Here is a 26483-nt window from a genome sequence, read left to right as displayed (position 1 = left end):
TAAGTCCTTTGGGTATAAACCAAGGAGTGGGATAGCTGGGTCAAATGGTTAAAATGACTTTTCTCTAGAAATAATCTTTACCATTTACAGGAAGAGACCTTGAGTGCGTGTTTATCAACTAATCAGCCTCATCATACTCAGAACAAGCAAAGTCTGTACCTGAAATTCTCAAGAGTCCTGTGTTGAAAGATTATTTTTAAGGTAAAATCAAAGATTTTACTTGACTAATAAAGTAATAGGGAAACAAGAAATATTACAACTGATTCAAAAAGTAATTAAAAAAACAGGCAATGATATAAAATGATTTAACTATGTATGCAAGACTGATCTGTCCACAGGGCAATGAGAAATTACATTCCCCCAATCATCAGTAATCTGCATGTTTATGGACAAGAATTATTTACATCATTATCATTTTTCTACAATTTACAGAGTTATAAAATGGTTCAAAGACAGAAAGGCTGAGACAGTCTAAAAGTATGAGCTGGGTGGGATTCACCCAGTAACCTTCAACCTTTATTTCAGTCTTTAATAATTTTTTTTTTACATTTATAAGAATTTAATTTTGAACTCTATAAAATATTGAGAAACTAAGTAATGCTAATTCTACATAAACTCTTCTAGAGAATCAAAAAGGAGAGAATATTTCTTAGTTCATTCTATGGCAACAGCATTACTCTGTTATCAAAACCAGACAGACATTACAAGAAGGAAAACCATCAATTAATATTCCTCATGAACATAGATACAAAATTCTTTTTTTTTTTTTTAAAGAGAACTTTAATATTTATTTTTCAGTATTTGGCGGACACAGCATCTTTGTCTGTATGTGGTGCTGAGGATCGAACCCGGGCCGCACGCATGCCAGGCGAGCGCGCTACCACTTGAGCCACATCCCCAGCCCCAAAATTCTTAACTAATCTCACCAATATAGAAAAAAAATTATACAGCATCACCAAGTTGGGTTTATCTCATGACTACAAAGTTGGTTTGACACTTAGAAATCAATTTAATCAACTCTAGTCGAAGACTCAAGGAAAAAATCATCTCAAGAGATGCAGAAAAAGCATTTCAGAGGCTTGAGGTTGTGTCTCAGTGGTAGAGCGCTTGCCTCACATGTGTGAGGCACCAGGTTTTATCCTCAGCACCATATAAATAAAATAAAGCTGTTGTGTCCATGTACAGCTAGAAATTTTAAAAATACTTTAAAAACAGCGTTTTATAAAATCCCTCATCCATTCTTAGCAGAAATTCTGAGCAAAATAAGAATAGAAGGGTTAAAGAATAGACAGGTTTTCTGCAACTTGAAAAGAGCTTCTATGGAAAAGAGAGTTAACATCAGACTTAATGATGAGACGTGCTTTTCCCTAGGATGGGGAACAAAGCGAAGATGTCTCCTCTCACCACTTCTATTCAGCAGGGTACTAGATGTTCTCAATAACGCTGAAAAGTAAATACATAAAAGGAAGGAAGTAGTAAAGCAAAGAAAAATAAAACTATGTCCATTCCTAGATGACATGATCATCTGTGTAGAAAACTCAGTGGAATCTGCAAAAATAACTGGTGGAACTAACTAGAATTTAGCAAGTTTGTAGCATTCAATATCATTATACAAAACTCAATTATTCTTTATATTTAAACAAAGAACAATTGGAATTTGAAACTTTTAAAATGTTTAAATAGAATTAAATACTTTGGGATAACTATGACAAAGGATGTGCAAAGGAGGTCTACTGAAAACTCAAAACATTGCTGAGCACCTAAATGAGCAACCCAAATGGCCCTTTCCAGCTGACAGACAAACTGGTGCGTGCGTGCAGTGAAATCTAGCATGGATGAACTGCAGAAAAACTGTATTAAGTAAAAGAAGCCAGATGTAAAAGAGTGTAAACTGTCTGGTTCTATTTAGCAAATTCCTAGCAAATACAACCTGATGTACAGGACAATGTGTATGGTGACCTTGGTACATGACACAGAGTATGAAAAGGGGCTGAGAGGTGGGAAGAGACAGGACAGATGGCTATAAAAGGGTGAAAGGAGCCGGGTACGGTGGCACACACGTGTGAACCCAGCAGCTCAGGAGGCTGAGACAGGAAGATCCTAAGTTCAAGGCCAACTTTGGCAACTTAGCAAGACCCCTATCTCAAAATTTAAAAACCAAAGGGTGGGATGTGGCTCAGTGGTAGAATGCCCCTGAGTTCAATCCCATAGTAATAAAAAACATAAAGGACATAAGGAAACTTAGGGGGTGGTGAGTATATTCATGTGGTTGTGTTGACAGTCTCCTGAGCATGTAACTGTATCAAAACAGATCAAATAGGAACCTTTAGTTATATGCAGTTTATCACGTGTTGATAATACCTCTGTACAGCTATTTTGGCCCAAAACTTAGCACTGGAGCACATTATTGCTTTCTGATATCATTTAGGTTGTCATTCCGACCTAGGGCACAGTTCAGGGGGCTGTCTTTGGGATTCTAACCTGAATACAAGCCGATGATCCATCCCAAGGCCATGTCCAATTTCTTATCTTTGAGGCTGGATTCATGCTTCTGCACCCACCTCACCCAGCTTGCCAAAGCTTGGAGTAGTCTTGGAGTCATCATCAGGACAGTGAAACTCAGTTCTATGTAGGGACAGCCAGAGCACCAATCTGGCACCTGTCTTGTTCTCCTGGACGGATGTGTCTAGCTGATCTCACTGGTGGGACTAAGTATCTCGTGGAAACACTGCAGAACCATCTTCCCTGGCAGAGAAAGGGGGCGTAGGCCCAGAGCATCCTCAACTTAATTTCAGAAAATTCTCCAAGGCAGCTGTCTTCGTGGTCCAGATGGAGATGGCTAGAGAAACAGGCAGGGATAGAAGCTCAAGGGAGGCCCAGGTCTCAAGCCTAAGGCCCTTCCTGCACTCCAGTGCGAGGTGCTGGGAACTGCTAATGGAATGAGTTCACAAGGGAGAGAATGAGCTCGACTGCATTTTTGTTTTTGTATTTAATTGAAGCCTCTTCAACATAAGATCAGTCCATAATATTTGAGTGTCTCCAAAATAAAAGGGCAGTATTGCCTCTGCTTGCTTTTGACATGTACCTGTCAGAATGACATGTCCTTTTAGGTCTTGTCCCCGTCCATGTACATTTTAACTCCCCTGAGTAAAAGGGTGGGAAGCTGCGGGATGTCCAGAGCCTGCCCCCAGCTCCATTATCCCCTTCTCTCACCCCTGTGCATCCAAGTGGAATCTGAAAACAGGCGACAAAGAGCAGACTAAGCACCCTTGTATTTGCCTGTAACATTCATGGGCAGAAAAAACACAAAACAGAACTTCAGGAAGGAATTCTGGGTCTACATGTCTGTATGTATGCATGTATGGTGGTGGGGACTGAACCCAGTCCCTTTACCAATGAGCTGAGGGTCTTGCTGAGTTTCTGACGGTGGCTGTGGACTTGAGGTCTCCTGACATGCTAGGATTACAGGTGTGTGCCATTGCACATGGCTCTGCTGGAGTTTCTAAAAAGTCAGTGCGGAAATATGTCCTTCCACTGGCTTGGAAGAAACTCATTGAAGCTGACAATGAATGCAGACTTTACTTTTTATGAGAAGTCTGTGGCCACAGAAGTTGCTGCTGAAGAATGGAAGGGTTGTGTGATCTGATCAATCGTAGGAAGGGCAAACAGTGTTTCCCCAGGGAGCAGGGAGTCCCAACCCATGGCCACGTTCACTCGCCACTGAGTACGGGGCACTCCTGTTAAAGATCACGGAAAACCGGAGAGAGAGCTCCGTCTGTTGGGGTTACCCTGGGACTCTCAGCTTGGCTGTTATGAAGAGCAAACCAGGATATTCCTGGACTTAGATTCTACTGTGCCTTCTCTCCTGGGGTGGAAAAGAGCTAGCAGGATCCATAAACTTGTCAGTCTTTCTAAAGACGACATGTCCACCAATATGTTGTCCAGGAAGCCAAGAAACTCAGGACCAAGGCACCGAAGACAGAGTGTCCTGTTACTCCACGTGTCCTGCCACACGAACACCCGCGCTCTGCCCTGAAGCAACAGCACGCAGAGAAAAATAAGGAGAAGGCTACTGGATGAGCTCAACTCCTCGCCAAGAGAGGGCAGAAAGCCAAGGAAAACGCGGAAACAGAGTTCCAGGAGACGCTGAGAGCTCCCCATCAGAAATGAGGATTCTGGTGCTCGGGCTGCAGCTCAGTGGCAGAGCGCTTGCCCACCTGTGACGCACACTGGGTTTGATCCTTAGCACCACATAGAAGATAAAATAAAATAAAGGCACGCTGTCCATTTACAACTGTAATTTTTTTAAAAAGAATTTTAAGAGTAAAAGATAAACAAGATCAGACCTAAAAAAAGTCAGTGAGAATAAGTCTGAATATCCAAAATGAAGTGGAAATGGAGACAGAGGCATTGTCACTTAGGACAGGATGTGAGGAGAAGAGGGGGACTCCCGATGACAAGAAACTACTTCCTTGTCTTTAGCGAAGCCAGTCCTGGAGGCTCCAGCACGAGGTCCGCACAGGAAGCTGGACAGACAGCCCTTTCTGCCAACGCCCAGGAGCAGACCTTGGGGAATCAGCAGCGACTCCACGGCAAACAGGGTTCAGGGTCCCTCCAAATAAAACTAGAAATCACCAAGTCCAGAGCAGCATCCTGGAGAGAAGCCACATCTGATTGCTAGGCAGCTCATCAGTGGCAGGAGCAATAATAAAACAACATTGCCATTGCCGAGCCGTTCCAGGAGGTGCTCCCAGTGCACGTCTCTACCTCCCTAACCGTCCACAGCGGGCACTGGAGGAAAGGCCGGTTCCAGCTCGGCCTGGATGAGAACAAGGGACTCAGGAAGGAATGGTAGTTGTCAGGACCCTGACGGCAGAGGAGCAGGTTCCCTGAGCACTCTCCTCGGCAGCATCGCAGGACAGGCCATAGCATCCGGGCAGTCGCTGCTCGGGTGTGCGTTTCTCTGCTTATCCCCTGGGTGCAGAGCTGCAGACTGTGGCCTTCTCTTCAAACCAGGAGCCATATAGTCATGCAGACATGTCGCTACATGTCCCTGGTTAATCCCACTAAGGACCATGTAGATATGTATGAAATTTGTGTAAGATATTGGAGATTGAACCCAAGAGCACTCTATCACTGAGCTACTGTTCTCAGCCCTTTGTTTAGATTTTGAGACAGGGTCATGTGGAGTTGCTAAAGCTGGCCTCAAACTTGCAATCCTCCTGCCTCTGCCTCCCAAGTCCCGCCACGCCCAGACAACCAACACGCAGCGGTGACTCACTATAATGCAAATCTACCTATGCGTGGCACTGGAGTTGCAAATATACGTGAGGACAGCCCTCAGACTTGAAGGGAATGGTGAAGACCCAAGAATAAGCAGATAATTGAAATACAAGGGGTCAGCATCTTAGAGGATAAAGGTACCCTCACCAGGCCTGCTGCTATTGGTGTTACTGATCTGGTTAACAAAAGCCTGGGCGTGGGGTGCACCCCTGTAATCCCAGCAACTCAGAAGGCTGAAGCAGGAGGATTGAAAGTTCGTTGGAGACGAACCTCAGCAACTCTCCTCAACCTGGAGACCATGGGAGAGAAATAATAGGACTGTTGTTACGACAGAATGAAGCAGCACACCTGGGCTAAGATTCGGCACAGCTTAGTGTGGCCAGCAGGGGAGGCCTGCAGCCGGGAGCCACAGGGAGGGAGGCTGCGGAGGGGCCGAGGCCATTCTTGGGGCCTCCTACGTCTGTTCAGGAGCTCTTTTTCCTGAAGTTCAGAGAAATCTTAAGAATTTAAAGCCAGAAAGAGCTTTAGGCATATTTTCACCTAAAAACAACCTCTCTGTTGGCTGTGTAGAAAACATACGTGAGAAAGAGAATTGGAGGAAGAGGTCAAGGGGTGAGGACAGAGAACTTAGGAACTAATAGATCGGTGGCGTTTGGGGACAAGAGGCAGGGAGCCCAGCCAGTCGATGGCTGGCCCCAGGCCCACTTGTCAATGCCTCTCTGTCGTCAGCCCTCCTAGCCTCGTTTCCCTGCAGCCTTCCCCTCTGGCTGCTCGGCCTCTCCAACAATACAAGGAGGCATATGGTAGACACTCAGAGATGCTTTTGAATAGTGCCATGAATGGAATAATTAATTGATTAATCACTCTGCTGAGTAAATTGCAGCAGAACATAAGTACATTTCTTTTTCGTTTTTCTTTCTGCCTGAGCAGGGAGTTGCTGAGAGTCTGTCCCAGGTTATTGTGGCTGAAATTAAACATGGATGAGGGCTTATCCTGGGCTGGGCTTCGAGAGGCGGGGCAGAGGCTTGCTCTGCCTGGGATAGACTTGCCCCGGGCAGCCTGGCGCTGGGGCTGTCCAGCTCCTGGAGCCAGGGAGCCTGAGCCAAACCCTCGGGGCAGACTGTGGGGGAGGGACAGGTGGGAGGTGGCCTCAGGTGACAGGGAATGAGGAAACCATTTTAGATCCCCTACAGCTTGACCCACCCACCCTGTTTCTTCTTCATCTTTTTTAGAAAATGAAGCCCAGAAGTTGACTGGCAAGGAGAGGGGCCCAAAGCCCAGGCTCAGGTATGGAGACTTTCATGGACCCAGAGAGACAAGCTTTCTAGAGTAGTGACAGTTGCTCCGAGTAACTAAAAAACAAACAAAACACTTTGGGACCCCTTCTGCCCTCTGTTCTATGATCCTTGTCCACCGCCCCCCCCAGGCTGTGGCTGGGGCTGGGGCCAAGGGGGAGCAGCTCTGTAGAGCTGGCCCCTGGCAGACGGCGTCCACCCTCCCCATCACTCCTTCTTCCACAGCTGACTGTGGGTCTGTTTTCCCACCACGTAAATAAAGGGTCTGGGCAAGACCTACAGGAAGGACGCCCAGGCAGGATTTCGCACCCCCACTGGGGGGTCAGCAGAGTCCCTTCAGGGACCTGTGTGTGTGGGGACCTGGAAAACCCACTCCTTTATAGATGAAAGTAAAACCCAGCCACGGTGTCCTTCACTACGTGGCCAGCGGGGACGAGGTCACCCAACCTGGGACGTGGAAGGGGATGCGGTACTTTGGCTTCCCCTAATGCAGGCATGCCCACATAGAGCCAGGACCAAATTCTGCCTACTGTCTTTTCTAGTGGGGCTGCGATGCTCCCAGGCTCCGCTGGGGTAGGTGGCAGAGATGCAAGGAAAGAGTGTCAAGTCAGGGCGCAGTTCTCCCTTGTCAGGTAAAACCATGGTCTCTCCACTTAAAACTCAGGCAAGAAAAGAAAAAAACTAAAAAGTACCCCTCTGGGCTGGGGTGCCACTTTCTTGGTAGAGCTCTTGCCTGGCATGCACCCTGGGTCGGATCTCCAAAGAAAAACTGAAATATGCTATGACATTTATTTGCAACATAATTTTTTGTAGCTTTATAAAGATTATTTTTATTAAACACAGAAGTTAATCGAGATAAATGGGGCCTTGTGTGGTGGCACATGCGGGAGGCTGAGACAGGAGTATCACAGGTTGGAGGCCGGCCTCCGCAATTTAGCAAGACCCTGGCTCGCTATAATTAAAAGGGCTCTGGATATAATAAAAAGTAGCTCGGTGGTGCAGTATCCCTGGGTTTGTTGCCAAAAGGTTGGTCCTTGTGCCCCAGGTCAATCTAATAACAAGGACACAGTTTTGAGAAAAAGAAAAAAGATGATTTATTGCTTTGCTAGCAAAGGAGAAGCACAGGGGACTTTTGTCCCAGAGGCAGTGATTCTGCTGGTCAGTGGGAGCTGGGGGCTTTTCAAGGCCACATTTCGAGTATTCTCTGTTGTAATTCACTTGTTAATTTGAGAGTTTTTTCTGAGATCATCTGGTGCCACCCTCAAAGTCTGCATTACTTCCTTCCTGTGGTGGGTGTGTGCTCAGGGACAGATAAATCTGCCTTGGATGGGGAAGAAAGGTGACCCTGTTTCCCCTGAGATAGGGAGGCGCAGAGATTAGGGAAGAGCAGGGAGAAAGAAACGAGGCCATTTTAAAAATAAACGTAGGGGCTGGGGTGTGGCTCAGTGGTAGAGCCTGGCCTAGCACGCGTGCGGCCCTGGGTTCAATTCTCCGCACCACCTATAAATAAAATAAAGGTCCATTGGCAACTAAAGAAATGTTTTTTAAAAGATAAGCTGCAGTGCCAGAGCAGCAAGGGCTGTATTCAAAGCATACAGGTTCAATCCTCAGTGCCAAGAGTGAGTTAATAAAACCACATTTTAAAAAGAGACTGTGTCATGATTATAGAAAACTGGTGGAACCAGGGTAGCCAATGCCTGACTGGCCCCTCGCGGCCCAGCAGATGGAGGGTTAGGGCCCGCGGGTGCAGACTGGGGGGCTCTCGTCACGTCTCACACAAAGCAACCTTCAGCAACTTTTCTTTCTCACTCAGACAAGAAAAGGTCAGTGTACACATCTAGAAAAAGTGTTTTTTTTTTTTTTTAACTTGAGTCCCTCATTAAATTTCCCTGGAAAGACATACTGAAGTTTTCAGCAAGCAACAGATGGTAAAGAGAATGCAATTGTACACTAGCCACTGACAGTCGTTTAAGATGCAGAGATGCCATTGACAGTCTCTTCATTTACAAGGCTTCCCTTAATGCTCCATTTTCATGAAGGTAGAAAATATTCACAGGTGTTTACATAGGTTCATTGGAGGTTTACACCCCTCCTGATTTTCACTGGGGTCTCGGGGATAGAGACCCTGCAGTGTCTGGAGGGATCTGGCCACAGCCTGCTCCTGTGGGTGATGGCAGTATTTGAGTGGGTGGAGAAAGGAGGCAAGCACCCGTCAGGATACAAGGGATTGTGGGTCGGAGAATCTCTGTGACCCACCTTCCAGTAAACTAGAGCTTTTTTGTTGGTTTGTCTGTTTTCAGTACTGGGGATTGAACCCAGGGGGATCTCTACCACTGCTATAGCCCCAGGCCTTTTTTAAAAAAAATATCTTTTTAGTTTCAATGGACCTTTATTTTGTTTATATACAGTGCTGAGAATCGAACCCAGGGCTCTCACATGCTAGGCAAGCCCTCTACCACTGAGCCACAACCCCAGTTCCCTTTTTGTTTTTTTTATTTTGAGACAGTCTCACTAATTTGTTGAAGCTAACCTCAAACTTACAATCCTCCGGCCTCAGCCTCCCGAGTCACTGGGATTACAAATACATATCATCTGGCCTAGCTGTCTTGAGTTTTCTGTTGTCCTTAGCGTCACAGTGTAAAATCTTAGAAAAGTCTCTTAACACTCTTAACAACAACAAAAAGTTCCTAAGATGCACCCATCCTCATTTTCCATCATAGTTCCTTATCAAAAAGAGTAAGGACACCTCTGCCTGGGACAGACCCTGGTTATTGCTAACCACAGTGGATGGAGCTTCCCAAAGCGGAAAAGCCAGCCTCACACCGAACGTGGACCTCAGCTCCCTGTAGCCCCGACTCAGATGGCCCTGAAAACGCAGAAGTAGCAGAGCCCGTCGGCCTGGAGCAGCGGCCCCAGTGTCCCCCAGCAGCTCTTAGGGAGACACATCCAATTAAGTCATCGAGAAACTCAGGCGGGGGCTGGGATGGAGGCTCAGCGGTCGAGCGCTGGCCTAGCACGGCGGGACCCGGGTTCGACCCTCAGCACCACATACAAATAAAGGCACTGTGTTGTGTCCATCTACACCTAAAAGATAAATATATTAAAAAAAAGAAAAAAGAAAAAAAGAAAGAAATTCAGGCGGGGCTTGAGCAAGTAGAATATTGCCAGGGAAGAGAGTTCCTTGGCCTGGTGACCTCAGCCTTGAGTGATGTAGTTGGCTTGAGGGCCAGTGGCAGATCCCCAGAGTCCAGCAGAGCCCCAGTGTTAGGGCTGTGGCTCTCTTGTGGGGACATCCTGGCCTTCTTAGACAACCCTGATGGAGACCCTGCCCTGAGCCAGCGGGGACGGAACAAGACCAGGGAAGAGTGCAGGCGCTGTTCACTCGGCAGCCGCTGGCATGCCCGGGGCAGCGGGCAGCGTGGCCAGGGATGCGCAGACCTCAGAAGCCCCTCCCCCTTTCCTTAGGCTCTGCTGGTTGCACTTCATGAACCCGAGTCCTCTGTGAAAATGGTAATAAAGTACTGGAACAGGGCTCCACCCGAGCTTTCCACCCGGCCCAGGCTGCTCGGCCCCTGCAGCGGTCTCCCTGCTCCTCCCTAATCTCTCCCCTTCCCTAATCTCAGGGGAAACCGAGTCACCTTTCTTCCCACACACCCTCCACGGGAATGAAGTAATGCAGACTTTGGCGGTGGCACCAGAAGATCTCAGAAAGGACTCTCTCCAAATTAACAAGTGAATCACAACAGAGAATACTGGGAATGTGGCCCCCGGCTTCCCCTGAAGGGCAGAATCACTGCCTCTGGGACAAAAGTCCCCTGTGCTTCTCCTTTGCTAGCAAAGCCATAAACTTTTTTCCCAAAACCATGTCTTCATTATTGGGTTGGCAACAGGGACAAGGACCAAGATTTTAGTAACCCTGGAAGAAGCACGGTGCTTTCAGGGAATCCCGATTAGTGGCAGGCCCAGGGTCAGGAGAATGGTACAGGATGAGTTGAGGAAGACAGGCCAGAGAGAAGAGGTGATATCCCACCCCAGAAGTGTAAAAGTTGTTGTCTAGATGTGGACATATCAAAGGATTTTAAAAGCACAATGTGTGGCCGTTGTGGTGGCACACATCTGTAATCCCCGCTGCTTGGGAGGCTGAGGTAGGAGGAACCCAAGTTCGAGGCCAGCCTGGGCCACTTAACAATTTCTTTTTTGTTTCAAAAAAAGTGGAGCCAGGTGCAGTGGCGCATGTCTTGTAATCCTAGCGCCTCCCGAGGCTGAGTTCAAAGCCAGCTCAGCAAAACTGGGGCGCTAAGTAACTCACTGAGACCCTGACTCTAAATAAAATATAAAATAGGGTTGGGGATGTGGCTCAGTGCCCCTGAGCTCAATCCCCAGCACCAAAAAAGAAAGTAGGGGGTGGGGCTAGGGATACAGCGTAGTGGTGAAGCATCCCTGGGTTCAATTCCCAGCACCAAAAAGAAAAAGAAGAAATGGCTTGGCATTCTTTAAAAGACTATTCTGGAAGCTAGGAGTGTGGCTCAGTGGTGATACCATGCTTAGTAATCCTGAATACCCCCCAAAAAAAGATCTCAGGGGCTTATAGAGAATAAGTTGGGGGCTCAATGGCTGTAGACATGGCTGTGACGCGGCCACCACAGTAGTCCGTGTGGTGGACGACACACTGGAGGAGGGCTTGAAGTGGCACCCCCTTTCTCCAGAGAAGCCCTCTTCACCATGGCTGATTTTTTTTTTAAAGAAAGAGTGAGAGAGAGAGAGAGAGAGAGAGAGAGAGAATTTTTTAATATTTATTTTTGGCGGACACAACATCTTTGTCTGTATGTGGTGCTGAGGATCGAACCTGGGCCGCACGCATGCCAGGCGAGCGCGCTACCGCTTGAGCCACATCCCCAGCCCCACCATGGCTGATTTTAGGTCTGTCAGCAAGAGTCCGTTGTAGATAAACTTCCTATTTTCATGTCACCCTGTTTACTTGGCCACTGGCCAAGAAGATATCAGCACTCCAGGTGCTGGACACCCCCTGACTAGTTTTTCACAAACTAGTAACCAGTAGAGTACTTTGTGCAAACAAGGCCTCTGGCCTTGAGCTGGGCTTCACAGAGATGTCTACATTTTTAAGATAAGTTACAAATGGGCCCATGGTAACAGCTGGCAGGGGGAGGAAAGAGAGGGGAGAAGAAGCTCTCCCCTTCTCAGGTGTTGTTCTTGAAGAATTAACTTGGGGGCTGGGGATGTGGCTCATGCGGTAGCGCGCTCGCCTGGCATGTGTGCAGCCCGGGTTCGATCCTCAGCACCACATACAAAGATGTTGTGTCCGCTAATAACTAAAAAATAAATAATAAAATTCTCTCTCTCTCTTTAAAAAAAAAAAGAAGAAGAAGAAGAAGAGTTAACTTGCCCAGAACAGTGAAAGAAAAAGCTGCTTTTATGTGAACTTCTGCAGACTGGGAACTTCTGAGCCCTTCCCCCTACACGCTGGGTATAAAACTCTGAAACTCCCTGAACTTGGGGTTCAGGGGATTGATTGATTACAGCCAAGGCTGTGCCCTCTGAACCTGGCTGCAGCCCAATAAAACTGTTTCCTGCTATCTTCGGTGCCTTGCCTCGTCTGTCCCTACAACAGGCTGGGATCTGAGATGGCCTGAGAAGTTGGGCGGTAGCTGGAGCCCTGTGGGTGGAGAACACTACTCCCACACCTGGAGAACAACAGGATCAGAAAAGGCCCAGCACCCTGGGACCCCCAGTACGGTGAAGGAGTGGAGCCTGGGAGAGGATGTGCATGTGGTCGGCCGCAGGTGGCCCCCAGTGGGCCCAGAGGCCCGGGGTCCGCACTGAGAAGACTGCTCCAGGGCAGAGGCGGCTCACTGGTCAGCTGCCGAAGGAGCACAGCAGAGGAGCCCTGGGGCTGCTGGAGGACGAACACAGAGGCTGGAGAAGGCCACCTGAGGATGAAGGAAGGGCGAGGGCAGCCCAGGCCGCGAGGACGACTGCTGGTCAGAGGTGCATCCAGGAGAGCAGGAGAGCTGGCCCCGAAGGCCCAGGCCTGCCCTCAAGTCAGCCTTGAGCAAGGCCTTAGATGGGGGAAAGAGTCCAGAGGGAGGGTCGAGTGGGAGAGCCAGCGGCCCTGAGGACATCAGCAGATGGGACCTGGGGTGAGAGAAGGGACAAGCCTCAAGGGACCACTTCTGAGCCTGAAAACAGGGAGTGGAGGTGGCGGAGACCTGCAGGGTGAGTCATGCAGTGACCCTGCGCTGGCCTCCCCGTTCTTTACAGAGTGCAGGGCGACTCCAGCAGGGAAGGCACTGAGAGTCACCCTGGCAGGGACCAGAAAAGACCTGCTGCCACTAACTGAGAATTGGCAGAGGTTGGAAACGATTCCATGATTGTCTACAGAAGCACTCAGCAGCCTTTTTGTACCCTGTGTCAAATCAGATGCTTCTCCTCTCTTCCCAAGGTCACGTTAGCCCAGGCAACCAGGAATTTCCTTCCCTCTTCCCTGTGGCCCTCACCCGCGAGGGTGGTCTCCTCTTGCTGTCCAGGACCTCGACCTGATGGGGAATGAGCACTCAGTGGACAGGCAGCCTGTGCTAAGACATGGCTGTCCTCCTGGGGCTGCTGAAAATGAAGCCAGATTTAAAATTAGGCAGTCAGTGTAGTTAGGTAAATCGGGTCTAATACCGAGTGAAATCTAAAATGGAGGCCATGTTGAGGATGAATTCCCAGAAAAGTTGAGCAACTCTCGGAATGTTAAAGAAGTCCAGGAAACAGCCCCCAACAGATGTGAAGATAGCCCATCCCAAAGAAGTGTTCATGAACAGCAAACTTGAAGATGCTGGCTGGGAAGTGCCCAGATTACTTCTTTGGCGCAGCTGTGTCCCACCCCTCAGGACAACGGATTCCACCTCTTGGGTCCCTTCTTCCTCCTGGAGAAGTCTTTTCTGCTGTCCTTTAATAAACTTCTATTTTCCACTCTAAACTTGCCTCGGCGTGCTTCTCTGGAGTTATACTTCAACAGCGGTAACAAAAAGACGCTCGCAGAGTCCACGCCACACACTGGAATCTCACGCAAGAGATTCCCTGTCAGTAGCACAAGGCAGCCCCCCCTCCCCCCACCCAAGGCTGACCTTCAAGGAGAGCAGCAGTGCATGGGCACTCAGCAGCTTTAGAGCTGCAAGGAGGATTGCATAAGCAGCTCAGGAGTCGCGTCATAAGCTGGGGCGGGGTTGACTGCTGAGCAGGCACGTGTTCTTAGGGGAAGTGAAGCAGCTTTGCCTCAGAATCCAAACTTTGGCTCCTCTAGATAAAATGGCTCCAGACCTAAAATGGCAGATCTGATGCCAGTAGCTGCCTGCAGCCCAACCCCTGGCTGTGGCAGTCTGAGTGGGCTCACCTTCTGGAAGGCTGCTGCCAGCAGAGGCTTCTGTGGTCCTGCCTCCAGCCATCACCTGCACAAGCAGTCCCTACACACTTGGTCTGCCTTAGCCGCTCTGCTCTGCAAACTCCGGCTTCCTCCAGTTGCAGGTCACAATTCTGAAACCTCAAAACAATTCACAGTCGGTACTTACTGAAACGGAAGGACTCTTGCTGATTTCTTTAGGCACATTAGTGTCTTAGAAACCATTCTCTCTTCCAAGCTCTGTCTCTCTGCTGGGAGTGTCCTTCCTCCATTCCTTCAGACGCGGCTTCTAAGCTGTGGAGCAGCTTAGCCGGGGAGGCCCCCAAATGCATCTGTTTTACTCCTGGTAACGAATGGGAGGTGCCAGGAAAATGCTGAGATCAGGGGACTTTTCCACGGCTGAAGCAGGAAAACAGGAGAAAACGTGAGGGGCCCTTCTCTCAGAATCTTGGCGATGAAATGAAGAGAGACAGGACAGGAGGCCAGAGGGAGAAGAGGGCTCAAAGGAAGACCTTCTCAAGTAAAAGGGAATTGGGGGGCTGGGCTGGGGCTCAGCAGTAGCGCACTTGCCCGGCATATAGGAGGCACTGGGTTCGACTCTCAGCACCTCGTAAAAATAAATAAATAAATAAATGTCTAGCCACAACTAAAAAATTTTTTTAAAAAGAAAGAAAGAAAAACATTCAGGTATAGGCTTGTAAGAGAAAAAGAGAGATGATGGAGCTGGTCTCTGAAGCGGCTGTAGGCAATGAAATCGGGCAAAGGCAGAAAAATGAGGCTGAGTGGACGCAGGAACAGCGCTGCCGCTGAGATAGGGAAGCAGGAGGCACGCAGTCTCAGTGAAGGACTCACGACATTCACAACTACCTCACTCTTCTGTGCGAGGGGGGATCGGCCTCCTTTGCTGGGGATGGAATCTGCAGCCTCTACCCTGGAGCGAGACTTCCCGCCCCCTACCAACCATTTTTTTGCCCTCCTTCAAAACCCCAGCTCTTCTGAAATTCCTCCTTTGCTCCTGCTGAGTGAAGAGCCACCCCTGATCCCAGCAAAGGTCATCCCCCCACTCTCCAGCCCTCTCTCCCGCCGCTCCCATGGTGTGGATGCATCCTGCTGGTGGCCGCAGCTCCATCACTGTCACACCTCCACCTGTGTCTCCAGACACCTCCCAGGAGTCAGACAGAGTTCCAACAGAACAGAGGCAAGACAGAGCCCTGGCTTCCCACCTTCCCAGCAACCTTTCCTTCCCTAGTTACCCAGACGCCTCCCTTCCTCTTTCCCACACCCATCCATCTACAGGTCCTGTGGGTGCCACTTCACACCTACCTGTCTCCTTCCCCAGAGCAGTAGGCCCTGACTCCTCTGCCATCTCACCCCTGTCCACTGCCCAGTGAGCAGCCAGTTACCTTCTCAAAGTGTTGTCAACCAATCCAAACTCAGAAACCGCAGTGGTGAGAGGACTTCACTTGGAGCTGAAGGAAATGCAGTCCAGGAGACAGGTTTGCACCGAGTTGGTGATCCAAGGAGGGCTGGGAGGGCCGTAGCTCCAGGGCCATAGGACATGGAGAAGGAGCAGGGCTACTTGCCTGATGGAAGATAAAGGAAAGACGCACAAACAGACAGCAATGTCCATAGGACAAGAGTCCAGGAGCCTCTAGATGTGCATCTGGAGCCTCTGGGCACATGCAAAGGTCAGTTTTTCCAGATGCCTGCTGTCACAGGGCGGAGGTGACCACAGTTCACATTCCAGGCACCAGCTGGACCTGTATCCAAGGAAGTCCTCCCTCCTCCCAGGCTTCTTGGCTCCATTTTGATAAACTCTTTCAACATAATTTTCCTTTTCACAGTATAAATCAAAACTTGTCACAAACCCACTTAAAACTATTGCAATGGCTTCCCGCCCCACTTGGAATAAAATCTAAACTTCATGCCCCGCATGGCGGAGCGCGTCATGCCCAGCCACCTGCTCACTCGCCCAGGCTTTGTTCTGCTGCCCTGCTCCTGGCTCTGCCTGGTATCCCTCTCCTGAAGTTGACAAGTTGGACCTTGGTTCATCCAAAACCAGATAAGGCACTACCCTGCTGATGGCCTGTGAGGATGTGGGTGGCCTCGCTTTCCAGCTCCTCTGTGGCCATCAGCTCTGCAAGGATGTTTACCTGCCTCTGTGTTGTCTGGCTGTCCCTTGGCCCAAAAAGGACAGAAACTTCTCAGGATCAGAAACCTTGTGCTCATGTGCTGCTGTTACCACTGATAGGGAACCATGTCTGGAACACAGTAGGTGCCAACTATTTGTTGAATGACTACAAGTCATTTTGAGAAGGGGTGAAAAGGGTGGGGAGCAGAGTCGGGCGCGGTAGAGCATGCCTATAATCTCAGCAGCTCCGGATGCTGAGGCAGGAGGATTGCAAGTGAAAGCCAGCCTCAGCTAAAAGCAAGGTGCTAAGCACGTCAGTGAGACCCTGTCTCTAAATAAAAGAATAGGACTGGGGATGTGGCTCGGTGGCTGAGAGCCCCTGAGTTTAATCCCTGGAACCCAAAAAAAATAAAAGATGGGAGCATGAGATGGCATGGATGACATTTGGAAGGGAACAAGGTGGGGGCAGTGAACAAAGGGGAATCAAAAGCTTGATGAACCCCCCCAGGGGTGACCTTGGCCCCTGACTTGGGAATGACATCCATCTGCTTTGCTCTGTGATTTTTCTCCCACAGTGCTCCAAAGTCCTGGAATAAGTGAACCAAGCAGATGGTCTCTATCTTTGCTTCTAAAACACAAGTGTTAAAGTAGATAACCTTTAAGCACTCTCCAGTGTGAAAACTGGTGGTAATTCAGATACACTCAGGGAACTAGGTGTTTTAAAAATCGCCTCTTAAATAAATAATGACTCCCTAGCCATTCTCATCAATATCCCTTATATTTGTGGGATACTTTTAAAATGCTTTCACATGCATTCCAAGCAGAGTGCACCAAACTCATGTCTTCATGTTTTTCTTTGATTCAGCAGGAATACACTGTGTTTTCCTTATACAATGTAAATTCCTGAGGGCATATCCTGTTTGAATTGTTTTATCAAACTTCCCTGTTGATGCAGAACAATACCACTCTGACAACTGATACTCAGTAAAATGAGGTCGATTGTGTCAGACTCCATTAGTTTAAGTGGTACAGGGGCCGGGCCCAGGGGGCTCTGTGCTGCCAGAGGAAGGCCTCTGCAGCCAGGAGCCTTGGCCCAAGAGAAGCCTACGCTGCCGATTAAGAGCTGGTGGCTAATGGGGCTCCTGGACAGCAGCCTGCGCCCTGCTCCTGAGGGAACGAACGGTCAAGGTGCCCGTAGTCGCCTCTTGCGCCACCGTGCATGGTTTTCTGCCTCGGTATTCTTGTGTGTGTGTGTAATGTATTCTCATGCTTTTCACTGATTCTCTCAATTCAACATTTCTTAAACAGCTATACCATATAAGACGCTGGAAAGGGCTAAGGAGAACACCAGGAATGAAATCAGAACCTGTTTTCCAGTTGCCGGAAGGAACAGGAGAAAGAAAGATGCATGCCAACAGCAGAACCCCCAGCAGGTTGCTTGGTGAGGGTGGACCCCGAGGCTGCCCAGGGAGCCTTTCAGCCTTCTAAAGCCTTGTGCGGGATGTCAGGGCAGAGACACTTCTGTGGCCCAGGCCTTGGACTTACTTCCGTGAATAGTGGGCACAATTAAGGACAGTGGTTGAAATTTTTAAATTTCAGTTTAATGTCAAACCTTACTGACAAATGGATGTGAACTTCTCAAATACTGAAGGCATTTCTGCAGCACATGAAATGCTGGACAAGATTAGTATATCTCAAACCGAGGGCCATGTGGAGCCATTTTAAAGGAGAAATTTCACAATCATCAAAAACGTATTATTTATCATAGTGATATTTTAGAGTAATAAACACATTTGGAGTGGTGTAATCCCGGCAACTTGGGAGGCCAAAGCAGGAGGATTGCAAGTTTAAGGTGAGCCTCAGCAATGCACGAGAACCTCAGCAACTTAATGAGACCCTGACTCAAAAGATAAAGTAAAAGGCTGGGAATGTGGCTCAGTGAAGTGCTGCTGGACTCAATCCTCAGTACAAAAAAGCAAATAAAAAGACTCGTGGGTATCTTATTTGAACAGTGCAAGGCTCAAGTCTGTTTATCACTGAGTCTTCGCCTAGTGAAGGAACCACTCCCACATTAGTCTATCTCCCTGTCTTTCTTTTCCTTTATTTTTTGCACTTCAGGGATAGAACCCAGGTCCTCACACGTGGCACATGCTATGCAAATGTTCTCCCGGGTACACACCTCGCTCCCTTCTAATCAGCCTAGAGACTGGACAAGTGGAACTCACTCTGTGTGGCCCTGTATCAGTCAGGACCCCACTAGGAGGTAGAGCACCTCAGCCCAGGATAATTTGGGCAGGGCTGACTTCTAGAGGCCATTTAACCATACAGGCGGAGATGGTACAGCAGCCAGGGACAGCTAGGCACAGGGACACTGGATCAGAACAGCAGGAGAGAAGCTACCTTAAGGGATGTGACCTTTGTCTGGGGGCACAGACGGCCAGAGACAGCCTGACCTCGCTCTCCTGCCCTCGCTGCTCCCCATGAAGTAAACCAAGCCAGATGGCCAAAGGCCGGGCCTGCTGATTCCAGATCAGAGCCGTGAGGGCAGGGAGTGGAAGCCGGGAGGGAGGTGGACGTTGGGCCCAGTGGTATGTGTGTTTGTGTCCTCCAGAGACAACTGTCAGGTAGTTTAGAAAGTGCCATACTGTTCACCACCACAAAAAGGGCAGTGTGTGAGGTAAAGCGTGTGCCAGCCACCTGGACTCAGCCTGTCCACATAATTCAGAACATGATATCGTACACCAGAAAATAAACAACTTAAAAATGTTTAAAATACATGTATATGCTTTTTATTTATTAAAAAACTAAATTTAAAATTGAAAACAAAAATGCGAAATTGTAAGCTTCTCTTGGTACTCTTTCAAATGCCCAAGAACATATTCATATTCCCCCAGGAGCTCAGAGACCTTGTTTGAGCTCTGCTAACCGGTAAGCTTCCAGGAGTCTCCTAGAATGTAAGTTCCATGGGTCAAGGTCAGTGTCCCTTTTGTCCCCCACCAGCTGTGACCAGATCCCTGTTTTCCTCACTTCCTCACCTGGAGGCTCCCTGGGACGCTGCGCCCCTACCCCACACCCACACCGTCTTGTACTCTTTGCCAAGCCGCGCCCTTTCCTTGACCGCTCTTCCTGTGGATGCCCTTCCCTGCTCCGCCTGCACTGGCCACCTCGCGCTGCGGAGCCCTCTGCAGCCTTCCCGCGCTGGCCACACGTGCCTCCCCTGTTTCTGCAGGAGCTGTGCGGCCTGGGGGGCCCTGGCTGCTCCCTGTCGCTGCTCCCTCTGTGCTTCCTCCATGTCCATGTCCACAGGGCCAGGGCCGAGGGAGGGAGCCAGCTCAGAGCAAGAGGGAGAGGGGATCTAGAGCATCGAGAGCACAGAGGGTGGCGGGGGGGGGGGGGGGGGTGTTGGCCGTGAGCCCGAGGGCGCCTGCGCAGGAGCGCCCTGGAGAGAGAGGAACAGAGACCATGTGGAAAACGGTGGAGACTTTCAGACACCGGCAAGCTCCGGCTACTCCTTGCCTCCCAAATTCTTTCTCTCCTTTTAGTGCCCCAACCCCAGTGTCTTAGGAGGTGGTCTTCCTGCTGAGCGGATGTGCACTGAGCCTGGCAGGGCCGCCTCTCGGCTTTCCTGATCCAGTTTTCTGTCACTGCGTAAGGCCCACAGGGGCTTCAAATCAGGGTGTTTGTGACCCCTTTTCTATGCTACTTACAGAGTTTAACTTGAAATAGATGACAGACTTCAGCGTAAGACCTGAACCGTAAACCCCTGGAATGAAACAGGCACCAGCTCTTTGACTTGGGTCTTGCCAGGGATTCTTTGAATGGCACCAAAAGCACAGGCAAGGACAACAAAAATGGACCAATGGCACCACCTCCCACGGGAAGCTTCCACAGAGCAAAGGGAGCAGGCCACAAGGTGAAGCCGTAGCCATGGATGAGAAACTCCCTGTCTGACAAGGGTTGAGCTCTGCCAGATGTTGGAAATGGGGCTGAGCGTCAGCGGGACACACCTGGGACCCCAGCCACTCGGAGGCTGAGACCTAAGCAACTTAAGAGGCCCTGTCTCAAAAATAAATAAATACAGAAATAAAAAGGACTGGGTTGGAGCTCTGCGGCCAAGCCTTCCTGGGTTCAACCCCCAGTACCAAAAACAAAAAAGCAATATTGGTGTACTCTCATATTGAAATCTGGTTTCGTTTTTTTCCCCCACTTACATCAGAAATGTATTGCCATTTAGTAAAAATCATTTTGCACATTTTTCTACTAATTGTCTTTTCTACTAACATTCAGTTCCTCTATGAATGTTTCCTTCATTTAACCAATCACCTAGTGTAGAAATTTATATTACTTTTAACTTTAACTTTTCTGTATCACAGCAACTCTAGCATCACAGTTCTGAATATCTTTACAACCAAACCTTTGTGTACATTTCATTCCTTTTTTTTTCCCCCAGTACTGGGGATTGACCCAGCTCTACACCTCCAACCCTTTTTATTTTTATTTTTTTTAATTATTTTTTTTTTTTAGTTGAGGATAGACCTTTATCTATTTATACATGGTGCTGAGAATCGAACCCAGTGCCTCACACATGCCAGGAAAGTGCTACCACTGAGCCCCAGCCCCAGCCCATCCAACCCTTTTTATTTTATTTTGAGACAGAACTTGACTCTCTGACTCAGCCTGCTGATTAGCTGGGATTACAGACATGCATCCTTGCTGGATTCTTTGCATGTGTTCTTTCTTTTTTTTCTTTCTTTCTTTCTTTCTTTCTTTCTTTTTTTTTTTTTTTTTTTTTAGGACAAGATCTTATAAATAGCACTTTAGTTTCAAAAGACACTTTTGGTGCTTGGGGCTAAATGTCTTTCAGAAGGGTTGACTTTTGAGGTTGAAGGTTCCAAAGAGAACCTTGCAGTGTGTGTCCCTAGCTGCTGGTGGGATTTCTGTGCCTCCATGGACTTCTCTTGTGCTGGGCCACTGTCTGCCAGGGAGAGCACTAAGTGACTGGGAACACACGTCCAGGCTGGAACCTGGCTGGAGCCTGGCCACCGAGGCTCCACTTCAGTTTCACTTATTATCTATGTGATCAGGAACAGGTGACCGCACCTCAGCATTCCTATCTGCAAAATGAGGTTACCATTTAACTCAGAGTCATTATAAGTATTAAGTGAGTTTATGTACACAAAGCTTTTAGGCCAGTTCCTGGCTCGTGGTGAGTGCTTCATTAATGTGTGCTATTAGCTGTTATTTGCCCATAAAAATAAAAGTACTTAGTCTGACATCAAGAGTGAACCCTAACATAGACCACCTGTGGACTTTGGGTGATTGAGGCATGCTGGGCAGGGGCACCAATGGTAGCAAACGCGTCTCTCACTCTAGGGGGACATCGTCATGCACACCTGAGGCAGGGGCTGTCTAGAAATTGTGTCTTCCTCTCGGTCTGCTGTGAACATAAAACTGTGCTAAGAGAGTCTCTTTTAAAATCATTTAAAGACCACTCATTAAGGATAATATAAATTTACCATATACTTTGCAAAACTTTGCCCTGATTCCTTTTTCAGACTGTCTCATGACAAAAATCTTTGCATGAGAGGTTTGACAAGATAAGGAACAAAAGTATTTACAAGGACACTATTTTGTCCCAGTGTTAGCACTGTTAGTTCACTGTCCATGCCTCCTAAAGAGTTGGCCAGGAGCATTACCTCAAGACAGAGGCTAAAACATTTTTCCCTGTTGGGGGCAGGGGTGCCCTAACCCTGAGGAGACAGACTTAATATACAGGACGGCTTTTTTTTCTTCCTCAGAACTTTTCTTCATCTGGGAGGAGAATGTTTATAGGGACTACTGAGTGTCTTCAGCTATTAGAAGGTTAACACGTAAAAGGAGAAGGGAATAGTTGCTTTCACTGTTCCAAAAGTTACAGGTTACCAGGCAGTACATTTAGGACTAATCTAAGAACCGTTCATCCACCAACAGGAGCCGCAGGGAAGTAGCCGCTGCCCCAGGCTGCAGGCCGAGCAGCGATTGCTGCGTCCCTAGACCCTGAGTTGGAGAACAGAATGTCTCTTTCTGATTAAGACTTATTTTCTCCCAAATTCTATCCATGCAATATTCCTGGCTCTTCAATTGCCAATTAGAAGTTCTGTCAGCCAAAAATGTCTCTCCCTCTTTCACCAGACTGACAGACTCCCCAGGAGCTCCTGGGGCAGGGGGTATGCACGACAGAAGAGGGGAGCACTGGGGTTGCTTTTAGTCTTCTGCCTCTGGCCACATGTCCCTGGGTTCTCTTCTCCCTATTATACCACAAAGCTCCTTTCCCATTGTTAAAATGCAATGATGTCAATCTTTGCCTTAAAAAAATGGTCGCAAAATGGGGCTGGGGATGTGGCTCAAGCGGTAGCACGCTCGCCTGGCATGCGTCCGGCCCGGGTTCAATCCCCAGCACCATATACCAACAAAGATGGTGTGTCCGCCGAAAACTAAAAAAAAAAAAAAAAAATTAAAAATTCTCTCTCTCTCTCTCTCTCTCTCTCTCTCTCTCAAAAAAAAAATGGCCACAAATCAACAAGCTAAGTGACTTATTTGCAAAAATATTCAGAAAAAAATATTGGTTGGAGTGATTCCATTCTCTCTATAAATGGAAATAGTCAACATCCTGTGTAGATACAGACGGTAAATCCCAAGTTCTAGATAGTATTCAGAGCCTATCCTACTAGGATAACCCAAAGGTAAATATTAGAGTCCCTGCCAAGCCTCTCCAGGTGACTCCTAGGTGGGGTGATGTTAGTAGGTAACCCACCCTGTCTTTCAGGGCCTGTGCTGTGATAGCTAGAGCTTGCTATTTCTTAAGATTATTATACTCCTGAAAATGGAGACCATCTCAAGGAGTGGACTGCCTTAAATCCAGTCCTGGGAAGCATTTTTGACAGAGCTGTCCCTGCAGTCCTGTCCTCCTGCCTCAGCCTCCTGAGCTGCTGGGATTACAGGCGTGTGCCACAGCATCTGACTTCTTTTCTTCGTTTCAACTGAGAGTCTAGCATTAAAATGTCATTGGGGACTTCAAAGCCAGCCTCAGCAAAAGCAAGGAGCTAAGCAACTCAGTGAGACCCTGTCTCTAAATAAAATTCGAAATAGGGCTGGGGATGTGGCTCAGTGGTTAAGTGCCCCTGAGTTCAATCTCCCCCCCCCGCCCCCCCAAAAAAATGCTGTTGGGGAAGAGGGAAGCGAACAGCACTCCTCCACAGCTGAGTCCTCCAGGGAGCAGTGTGAAAAGTGAATCCTCTTCTCTGTGGCCCAGAGCCCCCAGGCCCCCAGGGCAAACCTTCAACTGTAAACAAGGGGATGCAAACACAGACTTTCTCCACTAATCAGAAACAGTCTCAGGAGCAAGCTGCGGTAAACTCACCTTCCCTGGAGTAGCCCCCAGGCGTGCCTGCCTCTGCTCCCCGTCTGCTGACCAGTCCTGGGTCACTGATACCCCCTGGGGGGGGTCATCTGGGAAGATGGAATCTTTGATTTACAGCAATGGCATTTTCATCTGTTCACTTTCCAGGTCCTGCAAGTTCCACTTCATCCAAACAGGAGGATGAAGCAGGAGGATCACAAGTTTGAGACCAACCTATGCAACTTAGACCCTGTTTCAGATTTGGAAAAGGTGGGTGGTGGCGGCTGGAGATGTAGCTCAGGAGCAAGCCTGGGTTCACCCTCCAATACTGCAAAGAATATATTCTGGCACATTCTCCTCCCGCAGACTAGGAACATCACCCAAATGGAGATAGTGACCTATTGCTAATAAATTGGCAGCTCTATGTTTCCAAGGCCTGAATAATTGAGTTAATCGAATATTCTAATTCTATTCTGAAATGTATGCCATCTCAAGAAAGACATCCCTTAAACCAAGCTTCTGGGAAGAGTATTTTGACAGAGCTATAATATTCACATTCCGTTAAGAGGCTGAACAGTGAGTGCATTCACTGGCTGCACCTAGGAGCTCCTCCCCTGGACAAGGTCTCCCTTGAATGGCGCGAGTCATAGGACTTTGGGAGTGTGACAGATCTCACCCTGTTTATTCCCACATTTCTTGACCTTAACTGACTGTGGAGCATTCCGTGAGGTCAACACACAGGGGACAGCTGTCAGGTGTGTGGATGCGCCATCCAAAGACAATGTGCTGGGGGTGACGCTTTGCATGGGGCATTAAGTAGCATGATGATGTGAAGTACAGAGACCCCGAGATGGATTGATTTTTTTTTTTTTGTACTGAGAGTTGAATCGAGGGGCATTTAACCACTGAGCCACATCCCCAGTACTTTTTTGTATTTTATTTTGAGACAGAGTCTCACTGCATTGTTCAGGGCCTTACTAAATCACTGAAGCTGGCTTTGAACTCATGATTCTCCTGCCCCAGCCTCCGGAGCTGCTAGGATCACAGGAAGGAGTGGGCCACTGCACCAAGCTGGAGGTGGGTTTTTGAATGGATGACCTTTTACTCCCCCTTCAAATCACGTGCAAAGGTCAATGTGCCCAGAAAGTCACTTATACTTTAGTAGAGGCTCAACTGGAATGTAAACTCTCTGAAGGAAGAGATTAATTATTGCTTAGTGGATGAATATTTTAACAAATAAATATTATTCTAAGTATTAGAGACGGTCCCAGCTAGAAGGCATTCTTAGAAGTCGTGTAATCCAGCTGAGGAACTGGGATTCAGAATTGGGGTTTGGCCTAAGGCCACCCACTGAGTCCCGAAGGGCACCTAGGCCTACTCTTCCCAAGACCCTGCCTGACACAGGGCACTGAAGCAGTCCAGTTGGGCTGCTGTAAACTGTGTACCAATCCACCCCTCTGATACAGCACGCAAAACCGCATGTGAGCCCTGTCCTCATCCAATAAGTAAAACACTGTTCATTATATCGCAAATACCGTCAGCTCAAGAACAGAAATGGTCAAGTGTCTGAGGGATTCTTAACTTTAGTGTAATAATGTTAACAATCAGATTATCCATGGATTTTTACCCCTCATTTTACGGAAGCTTTTTCTTGTTGTTCCCATTAAATTCTCCGAAAACACAGAGCTCTGAACCCTCTGAATTGACTTGTTCCCCAGGGAGTGTGGGAGCTTGTTGTGCCAGCAGATCCTGGACAAGCGCCTGGCCCTTTCCTGGTGAAAGCTGAAGAGGGATAATTGGGCTGATCACGGGAGTATTGAATTGGTGTAGGGAAGACCTGAGGGACGCTCCCTAACCTCTCCATTCCAATTTTCTTGCCTTTACAATTGCTGAATTCAGATAAATAAGGTATAATGTGATATAATTTTAGGAGCAACAAATTGGCTCTGTGTCCAGCAATATTTTCCCCACTCATTTTCCTCAGTTACTAAATTCTGGGATAAGACTTTAATAACTCAGAACAAAGTCTGACCATGCCTTCCAGTTTGGAAAATACTATGGTCTGTAACAATTGGAGGTTTGAAGTGGAAGAGCACAAGCTTTCAGCCAAAGGTAAGGTGGTTGTTTTTTTATACGTATATCTACTGGGAATTGAACCCAAGGGCATTTAACCACTGAGCCACATCCCCAGCCCTTTTAAAAATATTTTATTTAGGGTCAGGTTCTTGCTGAGTTGCTCATTAAGATGCTGAGGCTGGCTTTTAACTCATAATTCTCCTGCTTCAGCCTCCTAAGCCACTGGGATTATAGGCATGTGCCATGGACTGGTGGAAGATAAGAATTAGAGTTCCAGCTTTGCCGTCTGTTAGATATATCACATCAGCCTTTATTTCTTACCCTGAAAAATAGGAACAATATAATATCTAGTTCATAGAAATGTTGTGAAGGTTGGAAATACAAGAGTGAGCATAAAAATTACAATACAGCGTGGACTCAGTTAACAGTGCTCCTCTCAATCCTGGTGAATGGCTTCTTCTGACCCTTATTTTGCCAAATCAAGGAAAGAAGAATTCAGGACCCTGAGTCCACCTGGAACTCAGCACTGACTGGACCCTTGGAGTTCAATACACTTGTGTTTTCCACCGTGGAGTGAGTTGGGCATAAGACCTTTGGAGAACTGACTAAAATGCCAAAGCCTGGGGCTGGGGCTGGGGCTCAGCGGTAGAGCACTCGCCTCGCACATTTGGGACCCTGGGTTCGATCCTCAGCACCACATAAAAATAAATAAGTGAAATAAAGGTATTGTGTCCAACTACGACTGAAAAATAAATATTAAAAAAACAGTAACCCGCCAAAGCCTGCCTAGATTAATGAGGAGCCACAGGAATAGAAGTAAGAAGTGGATAGGCACATTTCAGAAATTAAGATCGAAGTCACCAACTCTGCAATTTTGCTGAGGGTCAGCTCAGGCTACCTCTATGACCATTTTATAAT

General features: G+C 48.0%; 1 protein-coding gene across 7 annotated transcripts in view; it reads left to right on the top strand.

The window, feature by feature from the left end:
* LOC110598274 (DNA repair protein XRCC2) overlaps positions 1-23933 on the top strand; it is a 110610-nt gene extending 86677 nt beyond the window's left edge. For 6 of the 7 annotated variants that reach the window (XR_013435519.1, XR_013435520.1, XR_013435517.1 and 3 more), the window contains 3 exons: positions 91-201; positions 6516-6570; positions 11957-13560. Coding sequence is in view for 1 of the 7 variants with exons in the window: in XM_078040892.1 (XP_077897018.1) it covers positions 6516-6570; positions 23658-23694 (92 nt within the window). In the remaining 6 variants the exon portion in view is untranslated. Of the gene's footprint in view, positions 1-90; positions 202-6515; positions 6571-11956; positions 13561-23657 lie in introns of those variants that run through there. The other variant, XM_078040892.1, reaches the window with a different exon arrangement.
* The last annotated feature ends 2550 nt before the right edge of the window (positions 23934-26483 follow it).

Source organism: Ictidomys tridecemlineatus, chromosome 2 (genome assembly GCF_052094955.1).
Source record: "Ictidomys tridecemlineatus isolate mIctTri1 chromosome 2, mIctTri1.hap1, whole genome shotgun sequence".
Taxonomy (NCBI): Eukaryota; Metazoa; Chordata; class Mammalia; order Rodentia; family Sciuridae; genus Ictidomys; species Ictidomys tridecemlineatus.
This window is presented reverse-complemented; position numbering and strand designations above follow the sequence as displayed.